The sequence below is a fragment of the Oryzias latipes genome, chromosome 17 (assembly GCF_053564925.1).
Source record: "Oryzias latipes strain Hd-rR chromosome 17, Olatipes_Hd-rR_3.1".
Lineage (NCBI taxonomy): Eukaryota > Metazoa > Chordata > Actinopteri > Beloniformes > Adrianichthyidae > Oryzias > Oryzias latipes.
The window spans coordinates 14,942,862-14,957,785 of record NC_136253.1 but is presented as its reverse complement, the minus strand read 5'-3'; the positions used below and the strand labels follow the sequence as shown (position 1 = coordinate 14,957,785).

At 45.1% G+C, this 14,924-nt stretch overlaps 2 protein-coding genes across 13 annotated transcripts in view; one reads left to right on the top strand and one right to left on the bottom strand.

Moving 5' to 3' along the window:
- LOC110013423 (uncharacterized) overlaps positions 1–14,924 on the top strand; it is a 401,209-nt gene that overhangs the window by 58,786 nt on the left and 327,499 nt on the right. The gene's annotated exons all lie outside the window — the stretch shown is intronic.
- Positions 1–14,924, bottom strand: part of LOC105358153 (uncharacterized) — a 150,421-nt gene that overhangs the window by 31,945 nt on the left and 103,552 nt on the right. For both annotated transcript variants that reach the window (XM_078934583.1, XM_078934577.1), the window contains exon 6: positions 7,411–7,674. In XM_078934583.1, the coding sequence (XP_078790709.1) occupies positions 7,411–7,674 (264 nt within the window). The remainder of the gene's footprint in view (positions 1–7,410; positions 7,675–14,924) is intronic.

Genomic DNA, 14,924 nt, shown 5'->3' with positions numbered 1-14,924 from the left:
CATTTCAAACAGAAGGAGTTGGTGAAGGGCCGCGGACGGGAACTGAAAGGCACGCATTACAGCGTTAATGACCAGTTCCCGGCAGAAATCCTCCGTAGAAGGAAGATCCTGTTCCCGCTGAGGAAGCATCTTGCTGCTGGTTCGAGAGCGATTGTGGCCGTTGACAAACTTTACGTGGACGGCCGGCTGTTCCGGGACCCGGAGATCACCCCCTGGCTGTGCTGAAGGCTTTCAGACCCGCGCTGAGAACATCTGCGCTGCCCAGAAGAAACCCGCTAAACTTACTTCAATGAATGGAAAACCGGATCATCAATAATCCACACCTCGATCGCAGGAAAACAGTCTTTTTTTTTTTCTTCGTCACCTCAGTCCTACTGATGTTTCTATTGTTCTTTTGTTGTTGTTTTCGTTTTCCCTTCTATCTTTTTTTTTCTTTCCTATACTCTCCTCCCCCCCTCTCCCCCCTCATTATATGTAAATCACCTGGAAGCAACTCATCCTCGGTAAGTATTTATTTATGCACGGAACGGGCGCGCGCACACACAAGCGCACACAGGGGCGTGCACATGCGATCCCGCACACACACGCCGACATACTGCAATCACCTCACACAGGCTCTCATAGGACGCACGCGACACGCAGCTCATATAGCCAGAAAACGTTCACGCGCACAGCGCTTCTCAATGCGGGCACGCGCACACGGACTGGTACACAAGCACTACTTAGCTTTATACCTTTTCAGTCAGAGCAGTTATGAACAGTCTTAACATCGTTAGCTGGAATGTGCTTGGACTTGGCTCTGAGCCAAAGAGACTGAAAGTGTTAAATCACCTGGATGGTCTAAAAGCAGATATAGCTCTACTGCAGGAGACCCATTTATCAAATTCTTTGAATCACCTTATGTGCTGCTTACAATTTCCAGTTATATACTCTGCCAGTTACAACTCCAAACAACGAGGAGTTGCTGTTTTAATTAATAAAAATCTTAATTTTACTCATAAGGATACAGTTACTGACCCAGAAGGCAGATTTGTAATCATTAATATATCCATTCAGAACAAGGACTTTTGTATAGTGAGTGTATATGGCCCTAATGTTGATGACTCTTCCTTCTTTCACAGATTCTTCACCTCACTCTCAGTTCACTCTGACTCCACAATCATTATAGGAGGAGACTTCAACCTTGTTTTGGACCCTGAACTTGACAGACTCAGCACAGCAGCAAATCAGCGTACAGGGCGATCTGCAAGTATTCTAAAGCAGTACATGAATGGTCTGGGTCTCTGCGACGCGTGGCGCTCATGTCACCCAAGCACTAAAGGGTTCACCTTTTTTTCTCCAGTCCACTATTCACACTCCCGTTTAGACTATTTATTAATCAGTAACTCTCTTTTAAAAAATATTCAAAGCTCCAATATCCATCCAATTATTATCAGTGATCATGCACCAGTCTCTGTAACCAGTCTCTGTCATTTCTAGGGAAAAATCCACACCCTCTGGTACAACCTGGAGGTTTAATACGTCTCTGTTAAAGGACCAGGAATTTCTTGAATTCTTTAAAAAAGAGTGGGCAACCTTCTTAGACGTCAACAATACTCCAGACATCCCACCGTGCGTTCTTTGGGAAACAGCAAAGGCAGTCATGAGAGGGAAAATCATTTCTTATTCAACGCACAAAAAACGCAAAGAGAAAGCAGATTTATTAGAATTAGAAAATAAAATCAAAACCCTGGAGACTGCTTATGCTGCTTCTGCACAGGAACACATTCTGGGAGATCTGAAAAATTTAAAGCTGCAGTTAAATGACATCATTAATAAACGAACACAATTTCAAATACAAAGGCTACGACTTGAAAGATTTGAAAACTCTAATAAATCTGGCAAATTTCTGGCTAATCAGCTTAAAATTAATAGAGAAAAGTCATCAATCACCTCTATTATGGACCAAACAGGAAATGTCACCCATGACCCGGTCAAAATTAATAACGCATTTGAAAACTTTTATAAAAACCTGTACACACCGCAGATCAATCCGTCAGAGCAAAGTATTGACTCATTTCTTAATAATGTAAACCTACCCAGGCTAAATGAGGATCAAATCACAAACTTAGATTCTCCGCTCTCGCTGTCTGAACTTCATGAAGATCTGTTACTTATGCCCAATGGTAAAGCACCAGGGCCTGACGGCTTTCCTGCTGAGTTTTATAAAGAATTCTGGGAACAACTGGCACCAACATTTTATAAAACTGTCACATCTATTAATGAGAGCCAATCAATGCCACCTAACATGAACTCAGCCAACATAATTCTTCTTCTAAAACCAGACAAAGATCCCACTAGTCCTTCAAGCTATCGCCCTATTTCTCTAATCAATGCAGATGTAAAAATTATCTGCAAAGCACTAGCACAGAGAATAGAAAAAATCACTCCTCACATAATTCACTTCGACCAGACTGGATTCATCAAAGGCAGACACTCGGATGATAATGTCCGTAGACTAGTTAATATAATAGACTTTGCCACCATTGAAAACCAGGAAATGACGGTACTATCGCTGGATGCTGAAAAAGCCTTTGACAGAGTTAATTGGAAGTTCCTTATTGCTGCCCTCCATAAGTTTGGTTTTGGAGAAGCATTCATCAATTGGATCAAAATATTATATCACAACCCCAATGCATCAGTTAGAACTAATAAACAGGTTTTTTCTTGGAAGAGGAACCAGACAGGGCTGCCCACTCTCTCCTTCTCTTTTTGCTATATTCATTGAGCCTTTAGCTGCAGCAATAAGACAGAATGAGAGCATTATAGGAATAAAAACCAAACACAGCCATCATAAAATTAGTCATTATGCGGATGACATATTACTGTTTTTAAGGAATTTACATTCTGTAAATGAAACAGCAATGATCATAAATGAATTCTCCTCCATATCAGACTATTCCAATAATTGGAATAAGTCTGTTTTATTACCACTCAACAGGAATATGGAACAAACACTCACAATTCCAGTTAAAACAGGAAATATCAAATATCTGGGTATCTACTTTTCCCCCAAACTATCAGAACTGGTGCAGCTAAACCACACCCCATTACTGAAAAGCATACAGGACGATCTAACACGCTGGACCATCCTGCCTCTGTCCCTTATGGGCAAGGTAGCCACGGTTAAAATGAAAATCGTGCCCAAAGTTAATTATCTCTTCTCAATGATTCCCACACAAACGCCATTAAAATGGTTCAAAACATTAGACTCATCCATATCAAGCTTTCTATGGAACAACAAACCTGCAAGAATTAGTCTAAAAACTTTAAAATCTGCAAAAAGCTGTGGAGGATTAGAACTACCTAATTTCCACAAATACTTTCTTGCAAATAGATTACAATATATCTTAAAATGGTTAAAAAATAATCCAGAAACCAACTCATGGTTAGACTTGGAACAGGCGTTATGTGGAAAGATCAACCTGTCACAGCTACCATTTATTAGCCAAACAGTTAAAAAACAGGATTGTTTCAAAAGCATTAATATAAATGCCACCTTAACAGCCTGGTGGGAATTTCTCAAAATATCAAAATCATCAATTCAACCGTGCAAAATGACACCCATCTGGAACAACCCGGACATCCTTATTAACAAAAAAATGATTCACTTCCCAGCTTGGCAAGCAGGGGGCATAAAACAACTAGAGCACGTAATTATTGATAGAAGATTCATAACTCCCCAGGAACTTCAAGACAAACATGGAATAAATAACTTCTTGGAATATCAGCAACTTAAATCAAGTATTACTAAAAAGTATAAAATTAAAGACGACGATTTAAAGCTACCAGATATAGTTACCACTCTGATTAATTTTTCAATGAATAGAACTCTCTCCAAAATATACAAACTTTTATGTAATTTAGATAACAATATTGCCCTTCCAACAAAAAAATGGGATGCAGATTTGAGCATCAGCACAGATGAAAGCTTCTGGTCAGAACTCTGTCTAAACACCTTTAAACTGACAAAAAGTCCAAATCTGCAGCTAATCCATCTCAAAACTCTTCACAGAATTTACTACACTGGACAGAGGATGTTCAAGATGGGTCTCAGTAACTCAGACATTTGCGAGCACTGTGATAATAATCTACCCGACAGCTACATGCACGCACTGTGGTTCTGCACTCCTGTCCAGGCTCTCTGGCAGCAGGTATGTGCCGATTTATCAGTCTGGCTTAAGGTTTCAATCACTGCCTCACCGTCACTTTGTGTGCTTGGTGACATGAGTGCCATCGATATAGAAGAAGGATTAGCATCTATCATTTTCATAACTCTTTGTATTGCCAAAAAAACTATTTTAATAAATTGGAAAAACAAGAAAAATATAAACATAAGTCAACACAGAAATCTGCTGTTTGATCATATCAGCTTGGAAAAAATGTCAGCCCAAAGCTCAAGTAACTTTGAAAGAATTCAGTCTCTCTGGTCTCCTGTGGTTGACTCCATGACTTAGGGGGTGGGGGGCTTGGTCGTCGCTGCTCCTTGCCCTTCTGCCGTGGTTTGGGGTGGGGGTCGGGGCTTCCGGTGCCTGGCGGGGGCGGTGGGGGGCTCCGTTGGTCGGGGGGTCGGGTCCGGTGCCTGGGTGGGGCGGGCTGGGGCGCTGCGTGGTCCTCTGGGCTTGGGTGTGGGGGTGCGTGGTGGGGGGGTGGGGTGGTGGTCTGGCTTGGCTTGGGGGGGTGGTCCCTTTGCCTGTGCTGGGGGGGGTTGGCGGGGGGCCCTGCTCGGGTGGGGGGGGCCCAGCGGCGCCGGATGGGCTGGCCATCTGCACCTGGGGCTGGGATCGGCCCTTCCCTGGCTCTGGGACGGGACGGGACAACCCTCTCGGGGCCCCCGGTCGCTCTGGGTGTCACCCGCTTCGGCTGCGGGGTCTGGGGTGGGGTGGGGGGCTTGTCGGCCCTGTCCTGTGGGGGGGCGTTCTGGGGGGGAGGGGGGGCCCATTATTAGTACGGGTCGGGGGGGCTAACGGGTCGGGGTCTCCGCTGAGGCAATCAGTGGTTGCCTCGGCCGGTTGGCCTCCTCGGTCCCGTCGAGGCCTGACCAGAGCTCTTCTAGGGCCGGCGTCTGGGGGTGGGGGCCTGGGCTTGCTCCGGGGGGGGCGACGCTTTCTGGCTCCTCTCTCTCTGTGTGGGGTGGGTGGTGCCGGGCCTGGGGTGTCGGCGCCTCCGGGGGTGGGGCCCCTGGGCTGGGTGGCCCTGGCCCCTTTGCTGGGGGTGGGCTGGGGGACGGCTGTTTGACCACCGGGGGACAGTCTACCAGCTGTCCCCAACTTACCCCCTTCCTTATATAACCTCATATTAGGGTGAGGGGGTGGGGGGTCTAGCCTGCGATGCGCCTTGGGGGGGGGCTACTTGGGAGTGGCCCCCCTCCTATGGTTGCCGTATGGAGTGGGCCCCCCCTCTTTCGGTTTTATTTGCACCTTAGACATGTAGGGTCCTTGGTAGGGGGGGTGCTTGGACATCACTGCAAGCAAGCAGTAGATGTCCTCCTGGCACCCTACCCGCCAATTTTAACCGCACCTTAGACATTTAGGGCCCCTTGGTGTGGAGGGTGAGGGGACATCACTGTGAGTAATCAGGAGATGTCCCCTTAGTGCCCTACTCGCCAATTTTAACTGCACCCCCCTTAGTACACACACCCCTCCCCCTTCAATATATACATTCAAACATAAACACACACACATGCACACAAACACCCTCTCAAACACCCATACACGCACACACATTTTACAAGGAAGGTGGGACCTGGGTCCATCTGTCCCCTATCCCTTCCCTGATGGGGGGTGCGGGCCCCTTGGCGATGGCGGCCGTGTCCCTTGGGTGCCGGCTCCCTGGGCCCGGCGGTGCTCTCTCCGCGCGGTGGGGGGGTTCATATTACACCTGAGCCGGGGGTGTTCGTGTCCCTGGGGGGTGGGTCCTGGTCCTTGCCCCTGGGCGCTGGGCCCCGCCAAACTTCCAACATGGCCGAGCCTGGTCGGGCCATATTTATAACACCCCTTGTGGGCCGCCCTTTTTTCCCCGGGGTTCCCCCCTCCTGGGCGGGGGCGGCGGGCCCCTGCCTTGCTCCTACCTGGACCAACCGTGGGCCGGGTGGGTGGCTGCCTGGAGTGCGGAGCGGGTCTCCCTTGGGGGGTCCTGGCTCGTACCTGGGGTCGGGGCGGGGGGATGCCCGGAACTCCTGGGTGGTGGTGGGGTGCTCGTCTGGGGCTGTGGGCGTCCCTCTCCGGTGGGGCCCTGCGTTGGGCTCCTCCGGCGCGGCGGGGGGCTGCTTTCCTGGCTGGGCTGGGGCGGCGCTCTCTTTCCCTCTGCGCCTCCCTGCTCTCTGGCTCTGGGGGCCTCGCGGCGGTCCTGCTGGCCCTGGCCTGGGTGGCGGTCTTGGTCGCCCGGGGGGCGGTTGTTCCCTGCCTGTTCCCGTGTGGCGTTGGGGGAATTCCGGCTGCCGCTGCTGCTGCGGCGGGGGTCTGGGTGTGGGGGTGGCTGGGCGCTCCTCCTCCTTCTTTTCACATTCCACCATCCATTTTAGAAGAACATAAACACTCACTTGAGCACAGGTGTTAGCTCACCTTTGCACTAATAGTTTGCATGATTGAATGAATGAAAGATTTCACACTAGTTGGTTTAAAGGCATAGGTATGCGTTCGTGAACACTATCTGTTTTGTGTGCATGTTGACATGTGGACATTTTTGCGGCTAGCAGGTGTGTTGATAATATTTGAGTGTGTGTGAACAGGCCCCGCCCTTTCTGTACTACATTTGAACCGTACCGTAACGATAAACAACCAGTAAACCTGTCTGCTCTATGCTGCTTCATGGTCTTACCCCCCTTCCCCTCCTATTATCACCCTCCTACCCCCCCCTCTCTCTAACGTCCCTCTCTCTTCTTCCCCTCTTTCCTTTTCCGTCCGGTCCAACACTAAAGATTTTCAAACATGATTGAAATTAATAAAGTTTGGCCTCAATTACAAAAGGGGTTTATTCAGACATACCTTTGGTTTGTCTGAAGATGAATAACCCCTCTTGTTAAAATAAAATATGTCCAACACAAGAGGCCCTCAGCTCTCATCTGTTTGCCTAGCTGTTGGACAGGACAAGTAAAAAAAAAAAAAAAAAAAGAAATATATAAGTATACGCCATTTACCATTTACCATTTACCAAGATCCATAGACATACTGGTTAATGCAGTAAACCAGTTCAAGATGCTCAAGCATGTCAAATTTATAAGATTAGGAAACTCCTCCACACTCACAGAGGAGCCGCTCAGGCTGGGGAGTACAGAGTCACTGACAGCAGCAGAAAACAGGGACTTTTCTCCTCCTTTGCTTTGTTTCTTAGGAATAAAAAACATTCTTAGAACAGTTACAGTTTACGTACCTATTCGTTCCAGCTTTATGACAGGAATCATGGTGATGTTCCTCTGGTGATGCTGATGTTCCAACAAATCAGACTTGAACTCCATCTTCACATCAGTCTCCTGATTCAGGAGCAGCTGCTCTCCCTCCTGGTTACTGCAGAGTTCCTCTGGTTCTTCTTTTATCTGTAGAGGGTCTGGTTCTGCTTGGTCCAGACTGGAATGTCTCTCCCGTTTATGGAGGTGCCATTTATTCTCATCCTCACACAGATGCTGCTGTTGAACATCTGGGGGTAGAAGCCACAGAAAGATAATGCTTTAAAAAAAAGAGAGATGCATCCTAACGGAGTTTACTGCTTCACCAACAAAAATGATATTAAATAGATCACAATTTTAAGTTACTAAGAACATAAATGAAACAAAGCCACCTCATTTCCGTTGTAGCTGTTGTATACAAAGACACAAAATGCATTATTTAACAAATTTAAGACAATTAATAACACATAAACATAAGCATAATGGAAAAGTGAAAGAGTGAAGTTAAGTGAAAAAAGTGATGTTTCAACCCTATTTTAATTACATTTGAGGAATACTGTTTGTTCTTTAGACTAACAATTGCTCCTACAGATACTCATAAACACAGATGTGCTTTAACCCAATTCATTCATTTTCCTTATCACTTCAGAATGGAAAAAAAAAACATAAAAACAAAAAACTTATCTGATAAGTTATACTTCACATACCTGTTTGGGCAAACCCCTCAACCAAACGTCTCTCCTTGCACGTTATCATCCTATATAATACCACCTAAATTATTTTACTTTATTTGTTTACATCCATCCATCTATCCATCCATCCATCTTCCTCCACTTATCCGGGACCGGGTCGCGGGGGCAGCAGTCTAAGCAGAGATGCCCAGACTTCCCTCGCCCCAGTCACTTCCTCCAGCTCCTCTGGGGGAACCCCGAGGCGTTCCCAGGCCAGCCTAGAGACATAGTCTCTCCAGCGTGTCCTGGGTCTTCCCCGGGGCCTCCGCCCAGTGGGACATGCCCGGAACACCTCTCCAGGGAGGCGTCCAGGAGGCACCCGGACTAGATGCCCGAGCCACCTCAACTGGCTCCTTTCGATGTGGAGGAGAAGCGGTTCTACTCCGAGCTCTCCGCGGGTGACCGAGCTTCTAACTTTAGGTTAAGAACTTGACCCCGGTTCTCTGAAACATGAGTGAGGTATCTCACTATGGGACACGCCCCCTGCGCTGTCCCCCAGAAGCTCTTTTTCATTACGCCAGTCTTGACTGGCAGACAGAAGGTGACGTCTGCTCTCAGGAGGCGGGACTTCCTCCTGCTATAAGAGACGGACGCCATCTTCTCTCCTCAGTCTAAGTAAGCACACCTCTTCTCGCTTCAGATTTTCTGAAGCCAGCCGTCCTCTCCACATATATGCACAGCGCCCGCACAGGGCACAATGTGTGAAGCCTCTCTTGCTCCGTAGAGGAAAAAGGAGGCGGATTGAATTCCAAAAACTCAATGGGGTGGCAAGGTATGGTAGAGTTGAAAACCTTGGGCATAAATGCCGGATTCGGTTTCAACAAAACCTTAGAATCCCCTCTGGAGAACTGCAAACAGGACGGGTGAACTGACAACGCATGGATGTCGCTCATTCGCTTAGCAGAAGCTAGTGCAATAAGCAGAGCTGTTTTAAAAGAGAGCGCTTTGAGGCTGACTTGCCTCAGTGGCTCAAACGGTGTGCACGACAGTGCGTCTAGCACCACCGGTAAATCCCAAGGAGCAACAAGGCTTTTCGACACCGGTCGGAGCCGAGGTGCGCCCCTCATAAACTGACAAATAAGCGGATGCTGGCCCACTGTTTTGTCATTAAAACCTATGTGACAGGCGGATATGGCCGCCAGATACACTTTAATGGTGGAAAAGGACAAACCTTTTTCAATCAGTTCCTGAAGGAACGATAGAATGACTGGGACGGGGCTCTGGAAAGGCATTACGGCCATTTTTACGCACCAGTCCTCAAAAACGCGCCATTTGGTGCCGTAGGCGGAACGGGTAGACCGCGCTCTGGCACTCTGGATCGTGTCCATGACGTTCTGTGGGAGTCCCGCTGCCATGAGATTCAGCCTCTCACGGGCCAGGCCCACAGAGCCAGGCGTTCCGGATGAGGATGAAAAATTTCCCCGCGGGCCTGCGACAGGAGGTCCCTGCGTGAAAGCACAGGCCACGGTTGGCTGTGCAGCATCTGAATGATGTCCGCTAGCCAGTGTTTCCCGGGCCACCGAGGGGCTACGAGGATGAGAGAGTGTTTCCCCTCCCGAACCCTGGTGAGGGTAGGGGCAATCAACTCCAACGGTGGGAACGCATACAGAAGTCGGCACTCGTGCGCTAGAGCGTCGACCCCCGGGGGGGCTCTGGTCCGTCAGAGAGTAGAACATTTGACACTGAGCGTTCTCCGCTGACGCAAAGAGATCGACCTCTGCTTGACCGTAAATGCTCCACATCTGGGCTACCACCTGGCTGTGGAGCTTCCATTCCCTGTAACGCGGGTTCCCTCTGGAGAGCAGGGCGGCTCCCCGGTTCATGGATGGCCCGCAGCGACAAAAGTCGGGAGCTGCTCCACATAATCAGTCTGTGTGCTAGCGTGTGGAACTGAAATGAGCGCAGCCCTCCTTGTCTGTTGATATACGCCACCACTGTGGTATTGTCGGTCCTGACTAAAACATGGCCCCCTTTCAGGAAGGGTAAGAAATGTTTCAGTGCAAGAGACACCGCCAGGAGTTCCAAGCAGTTGATGTGAACTGATCGCATGTGGGAGCACCACAGACCGTTCACTGTCCTGCCCTCGTGAGTGGCTCCCCAGCCTGTCAGCGAGGCGTCTGTGGTGATCATGGCCGGCCCTCCCTATACGCGAATTACGCAGCCGCGTAGGGCCCCCGTCACCAGCAGGGCCCAGAAGTGGCGACAAAAATTAAATTAAAAAAGACCCAAATCTGGCAACCCATTTCATAGAACTTCCTTACCAACGTGTGCTCTGAATGTTGTGCAAAAGAAAGTTGCCTGCACTTTAATGATCCCCCCTGTCAGCACACATGAACCAATTTGGCAACCCAAATAATGACGTTACACCATTTAGCAACGATTGGTCAACATAATTGCATCTGAGCCTGGTACGGTGTGCATTTACTAGCGCATTTTGTTTCAATAAAGTTGGGGAAAAGAAAAAAACAAGCACATTTTGTAACGCTGATCAAAGCGACAACAAGGAAACGTCATGCCTCAGAGACTTTATCCATCAGGAGCGGAAAAAAGATAAAGAACTTCAACATCAATCACAAGGTAAGTTTGGAGGATGTTGAGGCTTTATTTTTACATTATCCAGCATTTCTGTGTAAGCGATCTGAGGTGAAGTTTGCACATAAACGACCCCGTCTGTCGTAATTTCCCAGAAAACTCGAAAATAATTTTGATACCCAAGTTTCCAAGATGAGGTCGCACATGACCTTCTAAAACTGCGGAGAGTAAAGAAAAGTAAATAATGACAACTATATGGTGGCTGAAAAATGTTTTAACTCACGTTATCGTTTTGTTTCATTGTTGTGCTAACACATATTTAGTGCGTTCTGCATTTTCCAGTTTATTACAGCATAAAAACTACTGTTTATCTGTTATAGACAGTCAGGTAGTCAGAGTTTTACAACAATGAGTGTGTCTTAAAATCTTGCATTGGCATGAAATATGGAGAATAAAAACTACCAAATACATAGGAAATAAACTAAAGGTTCTCATCTATAAATGACAAACAAAATAAATGTACTAATTTTAAAATTATGAACATACAAAATAATACAAAAAGAAGTGTATAAAAGGCTTATATTTCCACTTATTCTCAAATTAGTGTTCACATTTTATTATTTATAAATGGGTACATTTATTTCTTATTTGTATTTTGCAGTTTTGATTCTACATAATGATGATGTTTTGCACAGTTTTGTCTCAGCCGACAGTTTCTTCTGCTCTCAAAAAGTATCAAAAAGTATTGGAGGTGGTGCAGCATCCACATCCCAAGATGTTCCTGACATCACTGAAGATGGAATCTCAGGTAATTTTAAAAGCATGTAAAGTAATAAAAAAAACAGTGTCTGCATATCCCCTTTTTTCATAAACAGCAGCTGAAGAGTATGGAGCTCCAAACTGTTCATAATTAAATTAAGAAATATCACCTCATGCAAATATACAATCAAACAATAAATCTCTCATAAATATATAAAAAGATCGTGAAATTGTGAAAAACCTGCACACAGATTTTAAACGAGCTAATATATTATTAGTATTCTGCTTTAGGTATTTTATTAGCTTTATCATTGATTATTGTATAATAATAATTCTTGTTTTTTAGATGCAGAAGAAACTCCTGTCATCACATCTACTGTTGAAAGGGAAAACATTTGACTGTTTGACTTTTCACTGTTTGCTTTGTTGAAGTTCTGTCTCTCATGTTCCAGAGGCTCCAAGAGAGGCGTGAATGGAAGAGGAGCCTACTGGATCCAAGATTCCACCTACCGGTACCTCAACTCCAGTTGGTCAAGCTGAATGACCAACCACAGTCTCTGATCCAGAAAGAATTATTTGGTGCAAAGAGGTCCTTTTCAGACTGGGAAAGACTCTGACTTTCCAAAATCCCCCTCATTGAGCTGTTGTTTTCTTTAAGTTGGATTGTTTTATTGTTATCCGATTTGGTATTCAGTTGCTGTTATATATATCTATATACATTTGTCACATATTTTTTTCTTTGCATTTAAAATTTGTTTGGCACCAGTAAATGTGCATCCAACATGCAGGCAATTTACTGTATTCAATTCTTTGGCAGCAACAATAATTCACAAATGTATTAATAGAGATATCTCATTTATATTTCAACAACAGTTGCGTTTTTTTGCTGCTGCTGATCAGTTAGAGGGCCCACAAATTAAATTTCGCTTAGGGCCCCCAGAAGACCAGGGCCGGCCCTGGTGGTGATCACCTGTCTTGTTTGCACGGTTCCCATGACAACACCCGTGGTGAGGAAGGAGATATCCCTCCACTTGTGTAGGGCGAGAATGCACGTAACCGAAGCAAGCACTTGCCGGTGACCATGGCGGGCGGGGCTTAGATTGAGCAACGCCACCCACAGCTGAAAAGGACACATGTGTAAGCGACCAAAAGGGATGACGGACAGAGCCAATGCCATCAGCCCGAGGAGTCTGAGGCACAGTCTGAATGTTATCCACGCTCCCCTGCGGAACTGTGACAGACACGCCCGGAAGGCTGTCACTCTCTCCGCTGAGAGTCGCGCTCTGAACTCGACCGAGTTCAGATTTGAGATTTGAGATTTGAGGAATACTGTGTGTTCTTTAGACTAACAATTGCTCCTACAGATACTCATAAACACAGATGTGCTTTAACCCAATTCACTTACAGAATAAAAAAACAGAAACTTATCTGATAAGTGATACTTCACATACCTGTTTTGTGTAAGTCTGTCTCAGCATTTCTGATCCCCAGGCAGTACTGATAATGTGACAGTTCCTTGAACTGAAACATAATCCTTTTACAATCTCTGAAATTCTCTTCACATTTAGACTTTAATTCTGCATTTACATCAGCATCCTGATTCAGCCAGAGCGACTCTTCCTCCTGATTAATGCACAGTTCCTCTGGTTCCTCTTTGAATTGTGGAGGTTCTGGTTCTGCTTGGTCCAAACTGGAGGCTCTCTCCTGGTCAGAGCTGTCATTCATCATGTATTCCTTGCATAAAGAAAAACACAAAAGAACAAAGACATTAAGACAAGAATAAAAATGTTATAACCATTTCGAAATTGACTGTTATAACATGAAAAGTCTAGTTATACAGTAGCTTTATCGGATTTAATTAGCATCGGCTTGAAGTCAATACAAATGCAGATTGTAAATTAAAAAACTAATGTATGAAAACAGTTTTAAACTCCAAAGTAGTCATTGTAAAGTTAAAGAAATACTAACATTTGGAGAACAATCATTTTGTATATTTGAAACTTGGAATGACAAAAAAACCCTCTAAACCTGAAGCTGTTACCCAGTGAAAAAAAGTTTTTTAGTATCAGATGCTATTTTGTATTTTCAACATTTGCTTTTCTGTTTCTTTCACTCCTGGCTTTCAGTCCTCAGTTTATGGTTCAACTCAAAGGAGGAAAAGATAATACAAAATCATTGACAAAACCATATTTGGTACAGTATATCGTTTTAACCTCTGTTTTAATATCTATTTAAATGGATGATCAAAGCATTTGATATACAGAAATGCCTTTAATGCATGATGGTCACGTGACGATGGCGCTATGCATCGATCATCTATGACTGGATAATGTTAACGCGCTGAGCAGGGACAGGGTTCAAACAATAGTTTTCAGAATCTTAAAGTGTGGGTGACATGGCCTATTTTAATAAGCCAAAATATAGTAAATAGTCTCTATTTCATGTTGCGATTGTTTTTAATATTTTTCGAAAAAGAATAAATAGCGAAAAACGCGATATAAACAACGAGGACGGCCGCCGGCTTCACGCATTCCGCCGACTTCGCGCCGCCATGTTTGTGACGTAACGAAAGGCAGACAACATGGCTAGCACCGATAGCGAAGCACAGAGTGATGCAATTCACTAATTACTTTAACAACAAATACATATATATGTGATCAGGGCCGGCCCTGGTCTTCTGGGGGCCCTAAGCGAAATTTAATTTGTGGGCCCTCTAACTGGTCAGCAGCACCAAAAAACGCAACTGTTGTTGTAATATAAATGAGATCTCTCTATTAATACATTTGTGAATTATGGTTGCTGCCAAATAATTGAATACAGTATATTGCCTGCATGTTGGATGCACATTAAGTGGTGCCAAACAAATTTTAAATGCAAAGAAAAAAAATCAATGACAAATGTATATAGATATATAGATATATATGTTTTAATGTATTATTAGGCAGTCAACAAATGACATTCACAAAACTCCAACTTATTAAAAACAGCAACTTAATAGCAAATCAAATGACAATAAAACAATCCAACATAAAGAAAACAACAGCTCAATGAGGGGGAGTTTGGAAAGTCAGAGTCTTTCTCAGTCTGAAAAGGACCTCTTTGCACCAAATCCATTCTTACTGGATCAGAGAGTGTGGTTAGACATTCAGCTGGACCAACTGGATTTGAGGTAGGTGGAATTTTGGATCCAGTCGGCTCCTCTTCCATATACGCCTCTCTTGGAGCCCCTGGAACATAAAAGACAGAACTTCAATAAAAGCAAACAGTGAAAAGTCAAACAGTCAAATGTTTCCCCTTTCAACAGTAGATGTGGTGACAGGAGTTTCTTCTGCAGCTAAAAAACAAGAATTATTATTATACAATAATCAATGATAAAGCTAATAAAATATATTTAGCAGAATACTAATAATACTTTAGTGGCTCATTTAAAATCTGTGTGCAGGTTTTTCACAATTTCATGATCTTTTGATATATTTATG